General features: G+C 40.7%; 1 protein-coding gene and 1 long non-coding RNA gene across 2 annotated transcripts in view; one reads left to right on the forward strand and one right to left on the reverse strand.

Moving 5' to 3' along the window:
* The window catches only part of LOC141139183 (cytochrome P450 2K1-like), an 88,093-nt gene extending 68,627 nt beyond the window's left edge, over positions 1-19,466 (reverse strand). The window contains exon 1 of the mRNA XM_073625091.1: positions 19,284-19,466. Coding sequence (XP_073481192.1) covers positions 19,284-19,466 — 183 coding nt within the window. The remainder of the gene's footprint in view (positions 1-19,283) is intronic.
* Positions 1-24,383, forward strand: part of LOC141139198 (uncharacterized) — a 1,175,459-nt gene that overhangs the window by 628,533 nt on the left and 522,543 nt on the right. The gene's annotated exons all lie outside the window — the stretch shown is intronic.

A 24,383-nucleotide genomic window follows, 5' to 3' on the forward strand; every position in this document is an offset into this window, starting at 1 on the left:
GTGGTCAGTAACGTTCGGACAGCAGAGGTACCAGGGGTAATGCAGAGGGATGGTCAGGCAAGCCAAGAGGGTCTGGTGCAGGCAGATAGCAGGATCGTCAAACAGGAAGCCGGGTCAGATAACAGGAAACACAGATCAGATCAGGTAACACTCACAGAACGCTGTAGAGCAGACAGCGGGGATGGAGTGTGACAGGCAGGTTTAAATAGCCCGCCTGACACCAGCGGGAGTGTGCGCGCGCGTGCCCGTGCGTGGCCGCACCCGTGAACGCACGCGCATGCGCAATGGGACCCGTGGCCGGGTTCCCGTGCGCCTGGGACGCCGGTTACTGGCAGGATCTTCGTGACACACATAATCACACACATAGGTTGGACTTGATGGACTTGTGTCTTTTTTCAACCTCACCTACTATGTAACTATGTAACTAGTAAAATCAAAACAGAGAAATGAGAGGTAAAACAGAATACTTTATATGTTTTCAGAGAGAGAAGATGGGATGAGCACTATGGCTGCCTGTCTGATCATAGAAGCTAGATATACTGTAAAAGATATCTGAACAAAATAAGGAAAGCAGAATTTAGGCAGGGAAATATTAAAGAGTTAAAAGAAAGTGAGAGAATGATATGCATGTGTTGTGCACAAATGGGAAAAATGTAAGCAATTTTAGAGAGATGTTGGTGTATGCGTATGCGAATGCTGGGAGCTTTAGCTCTATCCCTTGTGTGTGTCATGTACGCAGATGTGACCCCCTCCTTTGTGCTCTCATGAACGAATGTGGCTGGGATGAGAGGTCAGTGATAAGCTGGAAGGACACCATGCCAATTCCAGTTTTTTAGACAAAACATTTATAAAAAATGTGCCGGGTTAACGAATCTAATGGTAAACATTGTGATCACAATTATTTTGAATCTGTTTTCCAAACATGGTAAAACGAAAGTTACATTTAACCATGTATTACACAAATTGAATATCCTTTGATAGTGGAAACAGTGCATTTAAAAAAGGGAAATTAAGTAAAATTAAGTAATAATGAGTATTAATTTCTAATATGAGTTTAACAATTTTATTAATAATATAGATATATTGAAACTGGTTTAGACAACCTTTGGTTGGAAATGAAATCCAGGTTATTAGGGAAATTTGTAAATGGGATTAGTTTAGATTAAGATAACAATTTTTGTAATTTTACATTTATTCAATAAGCCCTTATTGAGAGAAAAAAAGATTAAGATGAGGTTGTTATTTGGAATACAGCTGCCATAATATTTAACAAAGCCAAGATGGATGGGATACATAAGAAGTTTTTCTAAAAAAATTATATTTTAAGATTTTTGATAATAACTTGATGTGCGGTCCATGATATGAGAGTTATAATAAATAAAATTTAAATATAACAGACCCATTACATCAAGTCCACACACCCTGTTAGGATAGATGCCACCTGCAGCCAGTTGTTTTATAGTTTTTGATGCTTTCTGGTCCATCATACAGATTGTTGATCCTTTTGTTTTTATTTTTGAAATCCAAAGCAGAATGTGTGAAATTATGTGCCCCTTTAAGTACAGTGGTATAAACAGAAGAATATTTTGGATTTATGGGCATCTCTCTATGACCGCAGGGTATTGTTATCATTTATCATAATATTGCCAGGAAAAAGTTGTCTTTTGAAACATGAAACTGGAGTTCTTACACAAACAGCATGATAGAAAACAAGCCATTGTAATATATTTATGCAAGCTGGACCCAGTAATGAAAGGTTCATCCCGATATATCAGAGCTGCAGCTTTTATGCAAAGGTGCTATTAGACAAAGTTAGATATTGTTTTGGTCAAACATTTAATTTTTAATGGTCCGACATTCTGCACAGCAAATATACAGCTAACTAAATGTTTGTCTAATGAAAGGTTTAAAATATGAGTTTGTTTATGTACAAATCTAACAATGAAAAATGCGTACATTTATTCAAAAGAAAGGAAAAGACACGTGTTAAATTGATGTGGGAATCAGCTGCTGTGAGCCCAGTGCAGGACACACTCCCTGAAGACCCAGATATTAATTTTTTTGTAGATTTGAGTATGCAGTTTATCACCCAGAAGGATACTCTGTCAATGTATTCAAAGTCATTGGATCTTTTTTTCCCCAGCTCATGAAGCAGAGCTCCATGTTTTAGCAAAGCCTGTGAGCTATAAAAAGAATGTATATTTATATAGATAGTCGAGATATAGAGAGCTTTTGGTTCCATTTGAAGGGCCAGAAGTTTGTTTTTACTTCGGCAGGTAAACCAATAAAGCATGCCAAGTTAATTTGATTGGCTGTTTTCAGCCTTCCAGGTTGTTGCTGAGGTAGCCATATTAACGTTCACACATGGAAGAAGACCAGTTGACTAAAGATGGTGCATTTACAGCCCCAGACACTTGATGGGTCTGTGCAACTCACAGATTCCACCCTAGTTCTGGCCCAGTATAGCTGGGATTAATAATTCAACTTTAAGGACCCCAGAACGAGAAGAACAAGTGGTCCACAGGGGGCAACTTCTTATGAAACAGGACTTTGGAAAAGGTGATCATTTATGTCTGCCAGCCACTCTTTTCCCTCCAGCTTGACACATGGAGCATGTCATCAGTCACAAGCAGTTATGGCTGCCTTAGTAAATGAGCGTGGGATAGAGTCAGGGTTCTCCACAGTTGTTTTTATAACATACCACTTCTTGATTTACCTGTTACCAAAGGTGTTACCAAAAGCTGAACATCCCTTCCAGAGATTACAAAAAGATATATCCAGATGCCCAAGTCAGGATCTTACAAGTATGGATTTTGTCTGTATGAACATGTTTTTTGGATGTCCAGTGGCAAATGCTACTGCAAAGGCCACAGTAAAAAGTGTTATCAGAAGTAGTTTGTAAATATAGAGTGCAGAAAGTACAGAGAGTAACAGAGGAAATCATTTTTATAGGAGAGTCCTTACTAGAAGTTTTGAGGTTTTATTTTTACACCCCCTACTGTCTACAATGTAGCGGAAAAAGTAGAGTAAGAAACTAGAAAACTTTTGCCTGAATGTTTTCTTATATTTGATGAAGCCCCTAAGGGGGATGTTGGACTCTCTCCCTATGGGATTTGGTTTGGGAATGTGTTACTCATTTGCTTATATTTTGTCTCAGCAGCTGAAGTCCTCCATTTGGATCTCACAGAGAATGTTGCTGATCTTTTAAGGTTTTTTACAAACTCATTTATGTGTTTTCTCCCCAATTCCAGATCCTAAAAGTTTGGAAGGATCTAAAACTAAAGCCAGGTGACTTGTGGATTGTTAAGAGACATTTATATATAAGGAAATGTTTGGAGACTTAATACAGCATCTATTTCATGTACAGTTTTTGCAAAACTTGAAGGAAAAGTCACCTGGATCCACACCAGACACTGCAAAAATGACCAAATTAAAGACATCTCTGTGTTTGATTTGTTTCCCTCTTGTGATCACAGTCTAGGGTACTTTTTGATTCAATTACTTTAATTGTAAGGGATATATCTATATCTATATCTATATCTATATCTATATCTATATCTATCTGAAAAGTAGTTTAGCCATGTTGAAGTCATATTTGTCTTTTGTACGTCTTCCATTTTATGTAGAATTGTCTGTGTTTACATATGCTGATAAGTCAGCATGCCCACAATTCAGTTAGAAGGCCATTCTGGCCACAGGAGTGTACAGCCAGTACTCTGTAAATATGTCTTATCAATCATTTGTTTTTCACAATGAAAGGTCATTTTGTAATGAAAAAGTTGCTCAGCTATTATTTTCTCCACAATGGAGTTTTTTTTTTCCTCTTTGGCCAGGACTACCTCCACCTAAGCGTGTGGAGGTTCCAGGTTAAAGGTGATAGCAGGTATGGTTAGTGATCAAAATATTGATCAAAAGAGGGGAGACTGTAATGGAAATTTGTAAGTTCTGTATATAATTGTATTCTATTTTGTATGTATTGCACACTGCCCTCACTGTGCACACAGCACTAATAATGTTTTCAGTAAATGTTTACATTCTTTCGAGTCCTGATTAGAATTAGCCTGTCTATGTTAAGCCCCTTGTTACCATAAACATACAATTGTAATATTAATGTGATACCTACGTAATCATGTGCATAAAAACCTTCAATTGCGTCATAATAAAGCAGAACAGTTATTTGGAAAGATGCTGAGCGTATCTTTTGTGTCTGTTCCCTACTGCAGTAGTTATTAATTTGGAACCACTAATCAATATGAGGATAGGAGTTGCCTATCATCAATTTAACCGAGTCAATACTAAAATGGGATGTCATACTTTATAGGGTCCCTGCCCAACTTTATACAAACAAAACACCTTCAAAGACCCTCAAACTGAAAACTCGTGGTGATCTCTGTTGGAAACAAAGAATAAAAGGCAACAGGAAACAAAATACAGGGTGGGAGATGTTTAGGCCTTTGGGTGCTTACAAGTATGAGAATACAATTGCCCTGCTCCTCTCTGCAGATTGGCTCAGAGGACCTTCTCCCCCTAAGATCCCATTCACTAAATCACGAAAGAGATCATCCTTTTCTTAACCCTCCATCTGTCCTGTAATGTGGCCACTACACCTATTTCTTTTGACTTTTGTTCCAAGATCTTTCTGGATTTGCTAAGCTACATCCATATAGTTACTGAAATAATTGACAGCTCTCTGCGGCTTCCAAGGAAATCTCCAGGTATTGAATAATTTTTATTCCTAAAATGGCACTTTTTTTTGTTTCAACATTTTTTTTTAATTTTTCAAACTCACAGGAAAAAACAGCGAAGCTGTTACAAGTAAAAGAAATGACAAAACGTAAGTGCAAACAAGATATTGATAATGCAAGCCATATTAAACTGACCTTCACAAAGTGTATAATTGCAGATCCATAAGGGTCCAACCCGGAGAGGATTGGGGTAGTACATTTGAGGGACTCTAATGTAATTACAGAAAAACCAGGCATGCCACCACGGCACCCAAACACCCCTACTGGGAACTGAGTGGGTGGAGGCTCTGATAGCTGGCACTTGTCTTTCCATCTTACCGGTTTTCTGAGAAGTTTAATTGAGTCGATCTACTCCTCTGGTGTTCTATTTATAACAAAATTCCACATTAGGAATTATCCCTGGAGGTTTATCCCCAAACACTATGTTGAACTGCAGCAATGTGTAGATTGTCTTGTATGACTCTAGGCCCTACTGGGAAGCTTTAGTCACTGTTCAGGGGAGAGTAGGGAAGAGGGCGGGTGGGGTGGGGCATCAGTTTACACTTGTATGCCAGGTGAATACATACAATGTCTCATGGGTATCCCCAGGTCAAGCTATTATTGAATATTTAAGAGGTTTTGGAATTCTGATTCTGTAAAGTACAGCCAGCAGGCCCAGGTTTTTTGTAATTTTGTCAGGGTCTCCCTTGCTTGGTGGACTAGGTCCTCCATTTCAGCTATTCTTATGCGTTGGAGCCACTCAGAGATACTAGGGGGGTGTTTTTTCTCCAATGTATGGGTATGCATTGTTTGGCAGCATTGAGAGCTTTTGTAGGTCGATTGGGGTATGGATGTGTGGTGAAGCAGGTATTGTTCCGGGGTGAAGTCTGGAGTGTTTGCAGGTTGTTATATGAGTGGTAAGGCGATGCATTTCTTTCCAGAAGGGCTGTATTAACAGGCAATCCCAACAAATGTGGAGCATGGAGCCCTGGGCTTTGTTGCATCTCCAGCAGAGCGCTGAGACAATGGGATGGTATTTGTGGATCTTATCTGGGGTCCTGTACCACCTAGAATAGATTTTGAATCAATTTTCCTGTGCTGATATGTTAGTGGACCCTTTGTGGATGTGGGTATAGATTTGCTCCTGTTCTTCCTTTGACAGATCTAATGTGAGTTCTTTCCCATTGTTGGCTAATTGCATTTGCCTTGGGTTCACAGCCTGTGAATATGAGCGAGTCTATGTCCGAAATCAGGTGTCTTTGGGGTTCCGATCTGGTGCAGATCGCTTCAAAGGGAGTGTGATCCCTGTGCCAATTGGAGAGTGGTTTAGAGCCATTGAGAAAGTGTCTAATTTGTAGGTATTTGAAGAAAGGAATGGTTTAGTCAGGGTATCTAGAGGAGAGGGCTGGATATGGTAGGAGCTTGCCTTTATCAAAAAAAGTGTTCTGCCTTAAGTGATGGCTCATGGTGCGAGTTACAGTGCCTTGCAAAATGTTTCCACCCTCCTTGGCTTTTTACCTATTTTGTTACATTACAGACTTTAGTTCAATGTTTTTTTTTTTTAATCTAAATTATATGTAATGGATCAGAACACAATAGTCTAAGTAGGTGAAGTAAAATTAGAAAAATATACACATAAAACTATTTTTCAGAAATAAAAAACTGATAATTGGCATGTGCGTATGTATTCACCCCCTTTGTTATGAAGCCCATAAAAAGCTCTGGTGCTACCAATTACCTTCAGAAGTCACATAATTAGTGAAATGATGTCCACCTGTGTGCAACCTAAGTGTCGCATGATCTGTCATTACACACACACACACACACACACACACACACACACACACACACACACACACACACACACACCTTTTTGAAAGGCCCCAGAGATTGCAACACCTAAGCAAGAGGCACCACTAGCTAGACATGTGCACACTGAAATGATTTGTTTCGGAATTTCGTTTTCGTCCGAAAAATAAATTTATTTAGTTACTCCCAAAATTCGTTTTTATTTATTTAGTTTTTCGTTAAAAATTGCATTCCTCCGAATATCCAAATTAAGGTCGAATCTGTCATTGAAGGCTTATGGTGTCTGTCGAATGTTCATAATAGATTCGACGGAGCAGCTAAACTGTACGACGCCGTATAGTTTACCTGCTCCGTCGAATCTTCTTAGAACTTTCAACAGACACCGTAAGCCAAAGTACGTGTGTACTTAGTTCTAGCTATTTTACTGCTCCACCTCTTTGGTTACAATCAGCCAATAACATTCATCATCATTTTTATTTATCTTTTCTCCCCTACGTCGAATCTTTTCTCCCCTTCCTTTAGAAATGTCATTTTGCTCTTGAACTGTCATAAACATGCGCTACTTTACAGGGATATTTAAAGGGATATTTAACTTTTGTTTCACTTTAAGCATTATTAAAATCACTGCTCCTGAAAAAACAGCCGTTTTTAAAACTTTTTTTTTGCATTGATACATGTCCCCTGGGGCAAGACCCAGGTCCCCAAACACTTTATGACAATAACTTGCATATTAACCTTCAAAATTAGCACTTTTAATTTTTCATGTTCACGTCCCATAGACTTTAACGGTGTTCGCACAAATTTTTTGCCTGTTCGCATGTTCTGGATGCAAACCGAACAGGGGGGGTTGTTCGTCCCTAAACTTCACCTAAGGGATACACATAATATTCTGGGTATGCGGGACTTCCGACATTGGGATTTTACAGGCAGTCCCCGAGTTACAAACACAATAGGGACTATAGGTTTGTTCGTAAGTCGAAGTTGTTCGAAAGTCGCAACACTGCATTTGTAAGTGTAACTTCCGGTCGGAACACAGCGTTTGTAAGTGTAACTGCCCAATTACATGGATGTGGGATGTTCCGGGTGCTTGTTATGTTATCTGGGGCGTAGTACGGCAGTGTGGGATGTGTTCGGAAGGGCTCGAAAGGTCCAGGACCCCTGTGGAGCACAAGTGGCCAGCATTTGAGGCTGTTCGTAAGTAGGAGTCATTCGTAACTTGGTTGTTCGTAACTCGGGGACTGTCTGTATTTGATTAACCAAAACAAAGGGACACAGAATTGTGAAGTGGAAGCAAAATGATATTTATTTGTAAAAAATTTTGAAAACTATCTGAAAAGTGGGGGGCTGAATACAAATATTCAGCCCCCCGGAGTCAATACTTTGTAGAACCACCTTTCACTGCAATTACAGCTACAAGTCTTTTTGGTTATATCTCCACCAGCTTTGTACATCTAGAGTAAATTGAGTACTGTCCGTGATACTTTTTTTATTTGCACTAACATACAATTTTTCAGGACAAGCTTTCGGGGTATGTCCCCTTCTTCAAGGTCCAAGCAGTACTGATTCACAAATTTTTAAGCAGAATGTTAAAGAAGGAAAAAAAAAACAAACACATACAAATCAATGGCAATAAAGATAGCAGCAGAGTTAGTGAGATAAGACAGCGGGAGAGCTAGGGAGGGAATGCAGGGGGGGATGCTGGTCACAGAGCGGTCATAAAACTTTAGCATAATGTGTAAGGAAACCAATATCTAAATTCAGGCCATTATTCTTCGTGTCAAAAAGAAGTATCATTCTTAATTCAAACGTTTTCCTTTCCTGGATAGTTCTGAAATTCCCTTTAAGAACTAAGACATTGAGGTCTTCTATAGTGTGGTCCGATTGTGAGAAATGATGTCCCACAGGTGTGCATAAACTGTCTTCTTTATGTTCTTTGATGGTATGTCTGTGCAAATTCATCCTCGCTTGCAACTTCTGTCCTGTTTCACCAACATAAGATCCTTTGCTGCACCTTTTGCATTGGATGAGGTACACAACATTACTTGAGGTACAGCTGTAAGATCCCATGATATTGAAGGTCCCATTTGTGTGTGTAACACTTTTGGATAGATTTATCTGGTTGCATAGTTTGCAGCGTTTTTTTATTGCAGGGTTTGCTACCATTATTTGTGACTTCATAATCAGAGTGAAGTTTCCTGCTGATTAGTTTGTGTCTGAGGTTGGGTGGTTGTCTGAAAGCCAATAATGGGGGTTGTTGGAATATTCCTTTCAGAGTTTCATCCTCTGTTATAATGGGTTGTAAATCTTTGATTATCTTTTTGATCCCTTCAAGTGCTGGGTTGTATGTGGTGACTAGAGGTACTCGGTTATTTGTTTTTTTTCTCTGTGTATTGGAGGAGATTTTCTCTTTGGGTTTTCAAGGCTGTGTTTATGCTGTTGTTGATGGTTTTGTCTTTGTAACCGTTCTTATGGAAGGAGTCTGCCAGTGTTCTGAGATGTTTATCTCTGTCTTCTGGGTCTGAACAAATTCGGTGGTATCTGATGGCCTGGCTGTGTATGATGGCCTGTTTGGTGTGTTGGGGGTGAAAACTGGAACTGTGAAGATAGCTGCATCGGTCAGTCGGTTTTCTGTATATCGATGTGTGTGGCTTGTCATCCCTGATGTATACTGTAGTGTCCAGGAAGTTGACATGTGTGTTCGAATAGTCCATTTTTAGTTTGATAGATGGGTGAAAAGTGTTGATCAATGAGAAGAATTGGTTTAGATTTTCTTCACCTTCAGTCCATATCATGAATAGTAAGGAAAGGAATCCTAGGACAATAGGAGATTACAAAAGTAAAAAGAACAGCAACTTCACACCTCCACAAGGACGCAACCCCAAACTGGATACCTATATTGACAGCTTCAGGCTGCGAGTTACATCCCTGATATCCACCCAGCAAAAGAAAATATTATACAACCTTTCACCACTGGAGCGAAGAGCTGTACATGATCTGCGCAATAATCAGGCCATAACCATCAAACCAGCAGATAAAGGGGGAGCAGTCGTTGTGATGGATACAGACAAATATATACAAGAGGGCCAGAGGCAGCTGGCAAATACTACTTACTACAAAAAACTGGATTATAATCCGACCCAGGATTTTACTCAGCAATTAAAAGGTCTCATTGCGACAATACCAAGCCACCTACATTCAGAACTCATCAATGCGATTCCGGATAATCCAGAAATTGGAGACTTCTACATGCTGCCCAAGATCCACAAGCCAGGAAATCCAGGCAGACCCATTATAACAGGTATGAATACACTTACCGAACATATCTCAGGCCTTGTAGAAAACATGTTAAAACCTTTAGTCATGAACACTGCAAGTTTCTTGCAAGACACCACTGATTTTCTGAACAAGCTTAACAATATACAACAATTACCACCTAATACACTTCTAGTCACTATGGATGTAGAATCTCTGTACAGTAACATCCCTCACAAGAATGGGTTGGCGGCATGTCACAGATTCTTATCATCCTCACCAGACCACAAATACACTGCTGAGGATGTGACACGGCTCATTGAATTCATTCTTACACACAACTACTTCACTTTCAATAATGACATCTATCTCCAGTGTATGGGCACTGCTATGGGCAGCAAAATGGCACCCCAATATGCAAATTTATTTATGGCTGACCTGGAGGACAAATTTCTGAACAGCATACAACAAAAGCCATACAGATATTATCGCTATATTGATGATATATTCATGATATGGACTGAAGGTGAAGAAAATCTAAACCAATTCTTCTCATTGATCAACACTTTTCACCCATCTATCAAACTAAAAATGGACTATTCGAACACACATGTCAACTTCCTGGACACTACAGTATACATCAGGGATGACAAGCTACACACGTCGATATACAGAAAACCGACTGACCGATGCAGCTATCTTCACAGTTCCAGTTTTCACCCCAACACACCAAACGGGCCATCATACACAGCCAGGCCATCAGATACCACCGAATTTGTTCAGACCCAGAAGACAGAGATAAACATCTCAGAACACTGGCAGACTCCTTCCATAAGAAAGGTTACAAAGACAAAATCATCAACAACAGCATAAACACAGCCTTGAAAACCCAAAGAGAAAATCTCCTCCAATACACAGAGAAAAAAACAAATAACCGAGTACCTCTAGTCACCACATACAACCCAGCACTTGAAGGGATCAAAAAGATAATCAAAGATTTACAACCCATTATAACAGAGGATGAAACTCTAAAAGGAATATTCCAACAACCCCCATTATTGGCTTTCAGACAACCACCCAACCTCAGACACAAACTAATCAGCAGGAAACTTCACTCTGATTATGAAGTCACAAATAATGGTAGCAAACCCTGCAATAAAAAACGCTGCAAACTATGCAACCAGATAAATCTATCCAAAAGTGTTACACACACAAATGGGACCTTCAATATCATGGGATCTTACAGCTGTACCTCAAGTAATGTTGTGTACCTCATCCAATGCAAAAGGTGCAGCAAAGGATCTTATGTTGGTGAAACAGGACAGAAGTTGCAAGCGAGGATGAATTTGCACAGACATACCATCAAAGAACATAAAGAAGACAGTTTATGCACACCTGTGGGACATCATTTCTCACAATCGGACCACACTATAGAAGACCTCAATGTCTTAGTTCTTAAAGGGAATTTCAGAACTATCCAGGAAAGGAAAACGTTTGAACTAAGAATGATACTTCTTTTTGACACGAAGAATAATGGCCTGAATTTAGATATTGGTTTCCTTACACATTATGCTAAAGTTTTACGACCGCTCTGTGACCAGCATCCCCCCTGCATTCCCTCCCTAGCTCTCCCTCTGTCTTATCTCACTAACTCTGCTGTTATCTTTATTGCCATTGATTTGTATGTGTTTTGGTTTTTTTTTTTTTTTTTTTTTTTTTTTTTTTTCCTTCTTTAACATTCTGCTTAAAAATTTGTGAATCAGTACTGCTTGGACCTTGAAGAAGGGGACATACCCCGAAAGCTTGTCCTGAAAAATTGTATGTTAGTGCAAATAAAAAAAAAGTATCACGGACAGTACTCAATTTTCTCTGTCACAATTGCACTAATACGGCTACAATCAAATCAAGTACATCTAGAGTGAAATTTTTGTGCATTTTTCTTGCAAAATAGCTCAAGCACTGTCAGATTGGATGGAGAGCGTCTGAATAGCAATTTCCAAATCTTGCCACAGATTTTTAATTGGATTTAGGTCTGGACTTTGACTGGGCCATTCTAACACATGGCTATGCTTTGATCAAAACCATTCCATTGTAGCACTGGTTGTATGTTTAGGGTCATTGTCCTGTTGGAAGGTGTACCTCCACCCCAGTCTTTTGCAGACTCTAACAGGTTTTCTTCTAAGATTGCCCTGTATTTGGCTCCATCCATCTTCCCATCAACTCTGACCAGCTTCCATGTCCCTGCTGAAAAAAAGCATCCCAACAACATGATGCTGCCACCACTATGTTTCACAGTGGGCATGGTGTGTTCAGGGTATTGTACAGTTTTAGTTTTCCACCACAGATAGAGTTTTGCTTTTAGGCCAAAAAGTTCAATTTTGGTCTCATCCGACCCGAGCACCTTCTTTCACATATTTTCTGTGTCCCCCACATGACTTCTCGCAAACCGCAAACGGGACTTGTTATGGCTTTCTTTCAACAATGGCTTTGTTCTTGAAACTCTTCCATAAAGGCCAGATTTTTGGAGTGCACAACCAATAGTTGTCCTGTGTACAGATTCTCCCACCTGAGCTGTGGATGTCTGCTAGGGATGGGCCGAATGGACTCCTGCTCGGGTCGCACTAGAACTTTTGAACACCGTGAAAGTTCAGACCTGAATAATGAACCCCATTAAAGTCAATGGGACCCGAAAGGCAAAAATCAAAAGTGCCCATTTTGAAGGCTTATATGCAAGTAATTGGGCAATGGTTATAGGGGTCCAGGTCCTGCCTTGGGGAGACATGTATCAATAAAAAAAAAAAAAAAAAGTTTGTGAAAAAGGTCATTTTTAAATGAGCAGTGATTTTTTATTTTTAAAGTAAAAGCATAAAGCCCAAAAAAAATTTCCCCTGCCTTTATTTTGCTCAGCAACAGCTGGGGAGTCAGTGTGTATGATGAGGCCACAATGTAGTGCACTGGGAACAAGATTAGAGATTTTTTGGACATATTCTGGTGACACTTTGGATAAAAGTAACAGGTGTGTAAGAATTGGTCTTTGGGTGTCAGTGGTGCCTTCCCACTGTAACCCTATAGAGGTAATCTTGATGAAAGCAAGAATTGGCCTTGCTGTAAAGAATTGCACTGATATGCACCTGTCAAACAGGTGCTAAAAAATTGGTCTTTAGCTGTAAATTGTGCCCATGAAACCTATACCAAAAAGCATTCTTCCAGATGAAATGATTGAACATCCTCAAAGCTAGGCAGCCTCGAAGTCCTGCAGAGATTCCACATCCCAAAAAGACTTACCGTATATACCTCGAGTATACTGTAAGCCGACCCGAATATAAGCCGAGGCACCTAATTTTACCACAAAAAACTGGGAAAACTTATTGACTCGAGTGTAAGCCTAGGGTGGGAAATGCAGCAGCTATTGGTAAATTACACAGGCACACACATGTACACAGACACACACACAAAAACCCCCCCCATTATTTGTTAGGTGGTGTTCCTTGTCCCACTCCCATCTCTTGTGCAGGACACACGAGGGGTGACAATGCAGGAATTTACCAGAGGGGGCAAAGAGCCCGATGTCAGCTCAATAAAAACACACATTCCAAAAGCCAGAGTAGCCACGGAGCTCTTCTGCCTCTGCCTTCTCCTATCCCCACCAGACAGCCGGGCCCTTCTGCCTCACTCGAGGATAAGACGAGGGGGGCTTTTTCAGCATAAAAAATGTGCTGAAAAATTTGGCTTATACACGAGTATATATGGTAATCGGTGACATCGGCATCAGGGGCTTCATAGCTGGTAATCCAGGACTGATTCATTTTTATAAAAGTCAAACGGTCCACGGAGTCTGTGGACAGATGCGTTCTATGATCAGTAACTAAATCTCCTGCAGCACTGAATGCCCATTCTGAAAGCACGCTGGATGCATGGCAGCCCAACAACTCAACAGCATACTGGGCATATTCTGGCCAGTGGTCTTTTCTCATGACCCAGTAAGTCAGTGGATCGTCAGCTTGAAAGCTCTTCATCTCTGTTGTTTTGGCCCCGAGGTAATAGTCCACCATGTGATGCTGCCGATGGGATGGGGAAGCTGACAGCCCTGGGTGGCGAGGACTAAAAAAAAATTCCGAAATGCCTCACTTAGGCAGATGCCTTCTCCAACGCTCCTCTCTTGACCAACAGAAGACTCAAAACTATGTTTTCTAAGACACTGTAACCTAGAGTCAGGAAAAACGTTCAATAAAATCCTCTTTAACGTGTCCTCAAGAGATTGTATCTTCTGCACCCTGTGGGGACGGGATGAGTTCTGAGACCTTCCCCTTATAACGGTGGTCAAGGAGGGTTGCCAACCAGTAATCATCCTTGTCCTTTATGCCACGTATTCTTGGGTCCTTTTGCAGGCTTTGAAGCATGAGGTTGTCCATGCGCCTCAAATTTGCTGAGACTTGAGAAGCAGACTCCTCTGGGTCACTCAGGATGACAGCATCTGGAACTTCCTCCTGCCAGCCACATACTACTCCCAAGGGTCCTGGTGTTGGAAAGCCATCATTTACAGATTGACGCATGTCTTCCTCTTCTTCAAAGCTTATGAAAGTGCCAGAATCCCCCTCTCTCCTCCTGTGTGTTCTGTGACATAGGAATGATGGTGTCTGGATAAAGTGGGCCTTGAGAGGAAAGGAAGTCCTCCTCTTCCTCCTGCTGCTCTGCCTCCAGTGCCCTGTCCATAATGCCACGCAGAGTCTACCCCAGCAGGAACACAACAGGGATTGTGTCACTGATGCATGCACTGTCACGGCTCACCGTCCTTGTGGCCTCCTCAAATGGTGACAATACAGTCCATGCATCCTTAATGATCAGCCATTGGCGTGAGGAAAAAAAGCCGAGGCGACCTGAGCCTGTCATCATGCTGTATTCGCACAGATACTCGTTGATGGCCCTCTGTTGCATATAGCCGCTGCAGCAATGACCTGCTCTCTCTTCCAGTCCCCCTCACTGACCCATGAGATGACTCCTGGTGTTTTTTCATCGTGGGATATGGCGACACTTTGCCCCTGCACCCAGCCTTATTGAGACTGATTACTATAAGGAATGGCTCTTGTCAGCTATACAGGCCAATCTCCCTACAACTGAATAGTGAATGCTCCATTCATCTTGTGGACGTGAGGAAAACAGATATCCTATCTACACACCAACGTTCTAACAACAGCTGTGAAAGGGAAATTGCACAGAGCGACCATACAGAGCCTTTTTCCTGTGAAATCGCTGCAACAAACTGCATGACCCAAGGAGGGGTAAGCACCTTTGCAAGGTGAACTTTTCATACTTCCATACTAATTATAGAGATATTCAAAGATTAGGCTGGATACTGCTCTGCTTTTCATTCAATGAATCTCTATTGCTACACCCCGCCTGCTATATCAAAAAATTGATTGAGGCGGAGGAAGGATATCTGCTTATTAAGAGACATTGTCCATATACAGCTTTGCTATATTGTTTGTGATTCACCATTGCCTACACTTTGAGCAGACGATCAGCCTCTTTGTGCCAGGATAAAAAGGAAATGACTGGAATCTTATATTCCTATAAGACTTGTCTTCCATGATATAATGTAGCTACATAACAAGATACAGGGTTAAAATTCTTTTCAGCAGCACGTTGGAGCATGCCCAAAAATATTGGGACTGATTGTGGGGCTTTCATTCCATTTAAATTTATGATCTGCACTGATCAATGCAGGGAGTAAAATAATTCTATCAGGATCCGTGCACAAGATATTAGTGGCCAACTCATGGCTATATGGGAATACTAGCTCTGTATGATATGTTCATCAAGTATTTATTTTGAAACCACATTACTGGACAGCAATGAGTTATCCTGAATGAATATTTTTCAAACACTTAACATCTATTGAAGATCCCACATCTGTGAGGGGGGGAATCTGGTCTGTGGAGTGTGTGGGGAGGCGATTTGAGCACAGTGGTTTTTACTGAGTTGACTGTTTGACATTGTGAGAGTGTGGTTCACCGGTGTTGAGGCACTAAGTTGTGTCACCTCTGATGAACCTCACACTTTTAATCTTTCTTTTTTCATCAATAAAGTCTTATATATTTGTACCATAGACTGTAGCTGACCCTCCGATTATTTACCATTCTTGAGACCTCTTTGTCTTAACATTTTGTAGTTCCACATAACTATTGGTATTACAGGAGGTATCCCATCTATTAGATGCATCAGCCATGGTTCATTAATTTAATTACTAGTGCAGTGGATTCAGTGGGGTTTTTACATTTTTCATTCAACTCATTGATGGCGCTCTGCTGCATATAGCCGCTGCGGCATTGACAAAGTTGAGTTCCATCTGGTGGGCATATCACAAATCAGGCGGTTTATGTGCAGGCGGAATTCACGCTGAATTTCAGCCAACCGAGCACTGCCTGTGTATGACCACCTGAAGTGGCTACAGACTCTTCTGGCCAGCTTTAGCTCATCTTTCAGCCCTGGGTACATATTTAGGAAATGCTGCACCACCAAATTGAGGACATGTGTCCGGCATGGCACATGTGTCAACTTTCCCTGTCTAAGGGTGGACAGAAGGCTTGAGCCATTATCGCACACCACCATTCCTAGCTCCAGCTGGCATGGTGTGAACCACCTCTGGGCCTGTCCCTGCAAAGCTGCAAGAATCTCTGCTCTGGTGTGGTTCCTGTCCCCTAAACACACCAGCTGAAGCACTGCATTGACCTTTTAGCCTGACTCTGGGAATAGCCCTTTGAATGCTTAGTGTTGATGAATGATGTTCATAGGACAATTCTGCAGAGGAGGGCATGGATGTGGTTGAAGAGGAGGGGGTAGAGCTCACAGGTCTGGCATCACCACCACCAGCTGTATGGAGTTGTGGGAGCACAACAAGCTGCAGCACCGAGCCCTGTCCTGCATCCTTTTGAGTTGCAAGCAGCATCACCCAGTGTGCTGTGAACAAAATAGATCATCCCTGCCCATGCTTGCTGGGCCACGTGTCAGCAGTAAGGTGGATTTTACAGCTGACTGCCTTGCCCAACAATGCCAGAACATTCCCTTCCATGTGATGGTAGAGATGGAAGGGCCTTACTTGAAATGTAGTAGCGACTGTGAACCTGCAGAATCCACCAGGCTGAAAGGCAGAAGTTGGAGCATCAACAGCTTTGCCAAGCTTGCATTTAGACGCTGGGCCTGTGGGAAGCAGGGACTGCATTTTTTTTCCGCTGCAGCAGATGGGGCAGAGAAGTTTCCTGGCTACAGTCTAGAGCTGGTGGTGTTCTGCTGGCAGATGTGCTGCTGGGACATCCTGTGCTATATCATCCCTGTCAGTGGAGGCTGCTGAGAGATAATGACTCGGTATAGCAGGGGCAGATTGAAGTGGGTAAGGAGGAGGGACAGATTTGTGCCCCTTGGGTGGCTTTTAGGTGCAGTGGGGGTGGTACATACAAGCAAATGTAAAGAAGAAGTGGAAATCTGTACATAGATGTACTTTATTCAATGTAAAGTGGCGTTTGTGCACTTTAATTTGAGTACTCACGCTACACAGACACACTCCACAGATACACTATAATATACTGCAATATAATGCGCCAAATGTACAGTGATGCACAGAAATATATGGCATTAAATTTGCATTAAAGCACACAGAACTATATGGCGTTAAACTGGCAGTAACCCAATCACATAGACAGCGTTCAGGCGTCACTACACTTACGCTATCTGAACTGTCCCTACTCTAGCTATACACTAAATGTCAAGATTACTGACACGGTCTCACTACACTACACTGAAACTATGTGAGCTGTCCCTACTCTAGCTGCACTCTATGCAAAGCTGAATGATGGTCCTCCTCACTACACTCACTATCCCTAGACTGAAACTAAATATTCTACACTGACAATTGAAGCAAAATAGCACAGTATAGCACACTAACTGATAGAACAGGGCTCTGTTCAGTGCTATCTCTCTCCACGCCGAAATCACACTGAAAATGTCTGCCATTGAAAGAATACTTTTATACTGTGGGGCAGGAATAAGCCATGATTGGATAAAGTCATGATGAGTGTCATGACTCTGACAGTGCTCTGTACCCTGATTGGCTGAAGCTTTCAATGCTTCAGCCAATCAGGGCTTGCAATGCACTGTTCAGCGCAATGCATTGTGGTCGGTTTGGGGGGCCGAACAAATGGTCAAACGACCCGACCCGCTTTTCGCCGAACATCCGAACAATGAAAGTTCGGCCCAAACTTATGCTCGGGCTGAACCGCTCCCCTTCTTCAATCTCTGCAGCTCCTCCAGAGTTATCATGGGCCTCTTGGCTGATTCTCTGATTAATGCTCTCCTTGCCCGGCCTGTCAGTTAAGGTGGACAGCCATGTCTTGGTAGGTTTGCAGTTGTGCCACTTGATTTTAGTTAAGGGTATGAGTGTAAAGGGGGCTGAATACAAATACACACCACACTTTTCAGAGATTTGTAAAAAAAAAAAAATATATATATATATATATATATATATAATAATTAATTGAAAAACATTTATCATTTTCTTCACAATTATGTGCCACTTTGTGTTGGTCTACCACATAAAACACATTTACGTTTTTGGTTGTAACATGACAAAGTGTGGAAAATTTCAAGTGGTATGAATACTTTTCAAGGCACTGTACTTAAGGGTCGCCGTTCAGGCTATCAAGGTTGTTTGCCGCCGACTAGTGAGGGTGCAGACTGAGGAGAGGTCTGTCCAGACCCAAATGCTGCAAAAATAGGAAGAGATCGCTGCCTTTACAGTCCTTTTAAAATGTGTTCCCATATTTTCACTCCCTACAGCTTATTTAAAAAAGGACCACACAAAGCACTCACAGAGGTTGGGCACCATGAACCTAGAGAATATGCAATGTTGCCAGCCATTGGTTGTGCTGAAAAGGATGCTTGGGAACCCATGACACAGTGACTCTGGATAAGGCTTGTGAAAAGAACACCGATTCCAAGGTACCTCTAACCTAGTTCATGGAATTTGGAAAATAGGTTTGAAACCATGCTTAGCTTTTGCAAAGCATATGTTGTGCTCTTCAAAGTAGTCATTGCAAATAATTACAGTACAAACAAGTTTTGAATTCTTGAACATTTGTTTCTCAAATTCACCCATGTTGTGTTCCAGTTGTCTTCCATCCGAATGTTTTCACTCTCTACCTGTTGCTGTTGTTTCAAAGTCATAGTCTGCCTATACTTTTGTGTGTCTGCATTTGTCTTTCCTAAAGCTATTAACCAAAAAGAACCTGAGGGTCAAAAGAAAAACAGGTGAATGAGCTTATGATCGAGGGAGACAAAAGATCTATTACACCACTGACTTGGCAAATTCAGCTCAATTTGCACACATCTTACCTCGACATTTTGAACATATTTGGGGAAAATGTTTTAAATAAGCCTATTAAAGTAACCCAAAATCAAAAAAACTAAATTATTATTATTCTCAATTGCTTTACCAATGTGCCATACCTCTAAGAAGGTCCTGTATGGCCTTTTCAGGTCCAGAATATGTATGTTTCCAATTATGGGTAAAGGTTTTGGGCCAGGTGGGAAATTAGGATGAACATTCTGGTTGGAGCCACCAGTGACCTTCACCAAAAGAAGACAGAACAGAACCAGCAGAAGAATTGAGAAAGGGTCAATAAAGAACATGACTCCAGAATTCCTACAAAGAAAAATATTTTTTTATGTTTTAAAAAAAAAAATTGTGCAAATATAAAATTAGGTACTTTAGTCCATTTACACATTCAAAGAAATCATTTCAAAATACAGAATCCAATGACATGATTGTATCGAATACGCCTGCTAGTCTTGGGTTTATTTACCACATACAAAACCTTATTCTCTAAGCCAGGTGAACATTCATAGCCTCTGTTCCTTTAGTGATTCAACTCCATAAGTTGTAATTACATACTGTATGCATGTGGAAGCTGAAATACTAGCTAATTATTTAAAAGCAGAGAGAGATTCATTGAAACTTTGAGAATGTAACTGATCATGATTTTTCTACGTGTTACACGTCTGGCAACTAATTCGCTGTTTAATTTAGTAAATCTCAAAATCCACAAGCTATTTTAGAACATTTTATATTTCCTAAGTTGAATTGCAGAACCTGTTGCTAAAAATGCACTCATAATACCCTCATGGCAATTACAGTCTGATTCAAAGGACCCACATTCTTTTGTCAGACATGACTGATTACACGGTGGGTACAGCAATAACCTCAGTCAATGGATACAGTTTCTAGTAGCTGATAACAGGAAACCACAATTTATTGGAATCAGATATTTCTTGTATGGCACCCACAAATTTAAATGAGTCATAGACTATGTAACTTAGATCCTTTAAATAATTTTAGGCTTTCACTTAAAGTATATCTAAAGCCAAAACATTTTAAGATGCTAGACTTGAGTGTTTTCACATGGGAGGAGGTTAAATTCTCTTGTCCACTCTGAAGCACCAGGTATTGTCCATAATTAAAGTAGAGCTATAGGCAAAACTTTTTTTTTTTCATTTTGGATAGAGCAAAGGAGGGTTAAAACCCCTGCCATCCATGTCCCTATGCAGACATTTACCTTCACTTCCTATCCCATAGCCAAACAAGAAGTGAGAGGAAATCACTGCAAAGGGAATTCCTTGGGGACCCCCAGGTCACCAGAACCAATGTCCCCATTGGGAGGTTTCCCCTCTATTACTTTTCTGGGGACAACTCAAATTGAGATTTCCTTTTACGTTCAATATTAATGGTAAACAGGACAAATAGAGTGGGTGAATCTCCCCAACAGGGGCACACAAAAAAAAAAAAAACACCTGACAGGCGGTCTAATCCCTCAACTGGGTAAAAACCTTGTGAGCTGCCAAACTCCTCCCCTAAAGTGAAAATCTAAAATAAAAAATAAATAAAAATAAACTAAAAAAAAAAAAAAAACAGCTGCCAGCAGTTCCCACACTTCCCCAAATGTGACAATGAAAACTGATATATCAAATTTGTGACGCTTAAATAGCTGTACAATATACATGTGTAGCAAAAATACAACAAATAACCAGAAAATATATCCTGTGATGCAAGTGTAACTGATAAATGTCCAAAAAAGAATATTATAATAAAGTGCTCGTGCTCCATGTGTTGCACTGAGATCCCTAATAATGTAGTATCCCGTGATACAAAGGTAATTTTTTTTTTATTATATATATATATATATATATATATATATATATATATATATATATATATATATATATATATATATATATATATATATATATATATATATATAAAAACATACATACATATACACACACACACTTAACCGCTTCCGGACCAGCCACCGCAGTTTTACTGCGACAGGTTGGCTCCCCTACGCGAAACCACGTTACTGTAAGTGATCTCACGGGGTCTGGATAGCAGGCGCACGCCCGCTGCACAGTGGGGGTGGTGATGCTCATGGCCAATGGTCACGATGACCGCTGGCCACGAGCGATCGTGACCAGGAGACGCAGAACAGGGACAAGTGTGTGTAAACACACATTTCCATGTTCTCACTGGAGTGACAGATCGTGTGTTCCTATTAGCTAGGAACCACGATCTGTCGCTTCCTGTAGTTAGTCCCTCCCCCTTCAGTTAGAATCACCTCCCAAGTTGCACAGTTAACCCCTTCACCGGCCCCTAGTGTTAACCCCTAACATGTTAACATTTTTACAGTAATCAAAGCATTTTTAATCGCACTTATCGCTGTATTAATGCCAATGGTTCCAAAAATGTGTCAAAATTGTCCGATGTGTCCACCATAACGTTGCAGTCCCAATTAAAAAAAAAAAAAAAAATAAAAATGCTATAAATCTCCTTTTTGTAGACTCTATAACTTTTGCGCAAACCAATCAATATACGCTTATTGCGATTTTGTTTTTACCAAAAATATGTAGAAGAATGCATATTGGTCTAAACTGAGGAAAAAAATGTTTTTTTTGTATTTTTGGGATATTTATTATAGCAAAAAGTAAAAAAATAATGCATTTTTTTCAAAATTGTCACTCTATTTTTGTTTATAGAGCAAAAAATAAAAACTGCAGAGGCAATCAAATACCACCAAAAGAAAGCTCCATTTGTGGGAAAAAAAGGACGTCAATTTTGTTTGGGTACAATGTCGCACGACTGCACATTTGTCAGTTAAAGCGATGCAGTGCCGAATCGCAAAAAGGGTAAATTCTTTCGGGGCTGAAGTGGTTAATGATAATATTTCAAAAATTCATTATGAAAACATAAAAGGTGATGATATCTTCATGCAGTGTGCACACACCCTCCACCAGATGTACCCTCACCTTAGGGGCTTTATATAAAAGCCTGTGATAAATATTATTAGAGATGAGCCGAACACCCCGCGGTTCAGTTCACAACAAAACATCCGAACATGCAAAAAAGTTTGTTCGAATACGCAAACACCATTAAAGTCTATGGGACACGAATGTGATAAATCAAAAGTGCTAATTTTAAAGGCTTGTATGCAAGTTTTTGCCCTAAAAAAAGTGTTTGGGGACCCGGGTCCTGCCCCAGGGGACAATGCAAAAAAAAAAAAGTTTTAATAACGGACATTTTTTCGGGAGCAGTGATTTTAAGAATGCTTAAAGTGAAACAATAAAAATGAAATATTGCTTTAAATATCGTGCCTGGGGGGGTGTCTATAGTATGCCTGTAAAGTGGCACAGTTTTCCCGTGTTTAGAACAATACCACAGCAAAATGACATTTCTAAAGGAAAAAAAGTAATGTAAAACTGCTTGCGGCTGTAATGTATTGTCGGGTTGTGCCAATATACATTGGAATCATTGAGAAACATGAGAAAAATGGCATTGCCCCCCCCCCCAGCCCATTACAAGGCTCTTTGGGTCTGGTATTGATATTAAGGGGAACCCCACACCCAAATTTAAAAAAAAAATAAAATAACATAAAATTAAAAAAAAAAAAAAAAAAAAAATATATATATATATATATATATATATATATATATATATATATATATATATATATATATATATATATATATATATATATATATATATATATATATATATATATATATATATATATATGGCCTGCCCTAATTAATCTGAAGAAAATTGGGCCTTAGGTGTTGGTGGTACCAGAACACTAACCCCTCACAGTTACTCTTGTGCGCAGGAACAGGCCCTGTTGTTAAATATTATATCAAGAATTTTAATTACATGCCCCTGTTAAACAGTGGCAGAAAAATTGGGCCTTAGGCAATGGTGGTGGTGCCCTAAACTGAAAATATTGTTGGAAGCTAGCATCATCAAGATTGAGGAGGAATAGGATGGTCACTCAGCATAGGCAGTCTTCAAGGGATCCCACATCCTTAGAAAAATCAATCAGTTACATCAGCATCAGGTGCTTGATAGCTGCTGCTGATCCAAGACTGATTAATTTCTATGAATGTGAGCCTATCAACGGAGTCTGTGTACAGGCGCACTCTATGATCCGTTACAAACCCTCCAGCAGCACTGAATGTGCGTTTAGAAAGAATGCTGGTTGCAGGACAGGCCAGTAGCTCAATTGCATATTGAGCAAGTTCTAGCCAGTGGTCCATCCTCAAGACCCGGTAACCCAGTGGATGGTAGGGATGAGCTTCGAGTTCGAGTCGAACTCATGTTCGACTCGAACATTGGCTGTTCGCAAGTTCACCGAACAGCGAACAATTTGGGGTGTTCGCGGCAAATTCGAATGCCGCGGAACACCCTTTAAAAGTCTATGGGAGAAATCAAAAGTGCTAATTTTAAAGGCTAATATGCAAGTTATTGTCATAAAAAGTGTTTGGGGACCTGGGTCCTGCCCCAGGGGACATGGATCAATGCAAAAAAAAGTTTTAAAAACGGCCGTTTTTTCAGGAGCAGTGATTTTAATAATGCTTAAAGTCAATCAATAAAAGTGTAATATCCCTTTAAATTTCGTACCTGGGGGGTGTCTATAGTGTGCCTGTAAAGGGGCGCATGTTTCCTGTGTTTAGAACAGTCTGACAGCAAAATGACATTTTGAAGGAAAAAACTCATTTAAAACTACCCGCGGCTATTGCATTGCCGACAATACACATAGAAGTTCATTGATAAAAACGGCATGGGAATTCCCCAAAGGGGAACCCCGAACCAAAATTAAAAAAAAAAAAATGACGTGGGAGTCCCCCTAAATTCCATACCAGGCCCTTCAGGTCTGGTATGGATATTAAGGGGAACCCCGGCCAAAATTTAAAAAAAAAAATGACGTGGGGTTCCCCTTGAATTCCATACCAGACCCTTCAGGTCTGGTATGGATTTTAAGGGGAACCCCGCGCCAAAAAAAAAAAAAAAAAAACGGCGTGGGGTCCCCCCAAAAATCCATACCAGACCCTTATCCGAGCACGCAACCTGGCAGGCCGCAGGAAAAGAGGGGGGGACAAGAGTGCGGCCCCCCCTCCCTCCTGAACCGTACCAGGCCACATGCCCTCAACATTGGGAGGGTGCTTTGGGGTAGCCCCCCAAAACACCTTGTCCCCATGTTGATGAGGACAAGGGCCTCATCCCCA

This window comes from Aquarana catesbeiana, linkage group LG04, assembly GCF_042186555.1.
Source record: "Aquarana catesbeiana isolate 2022-GZ linkage group LG04, ASM4218655v1, whole genome shotgun sequence".
Classification (NCBI taxonomy): Eukaryota; Metazoa; Chordata; class Amphibia; order Anura; family Ranidae; genus Aquarana; species Aquarana catesbeiana.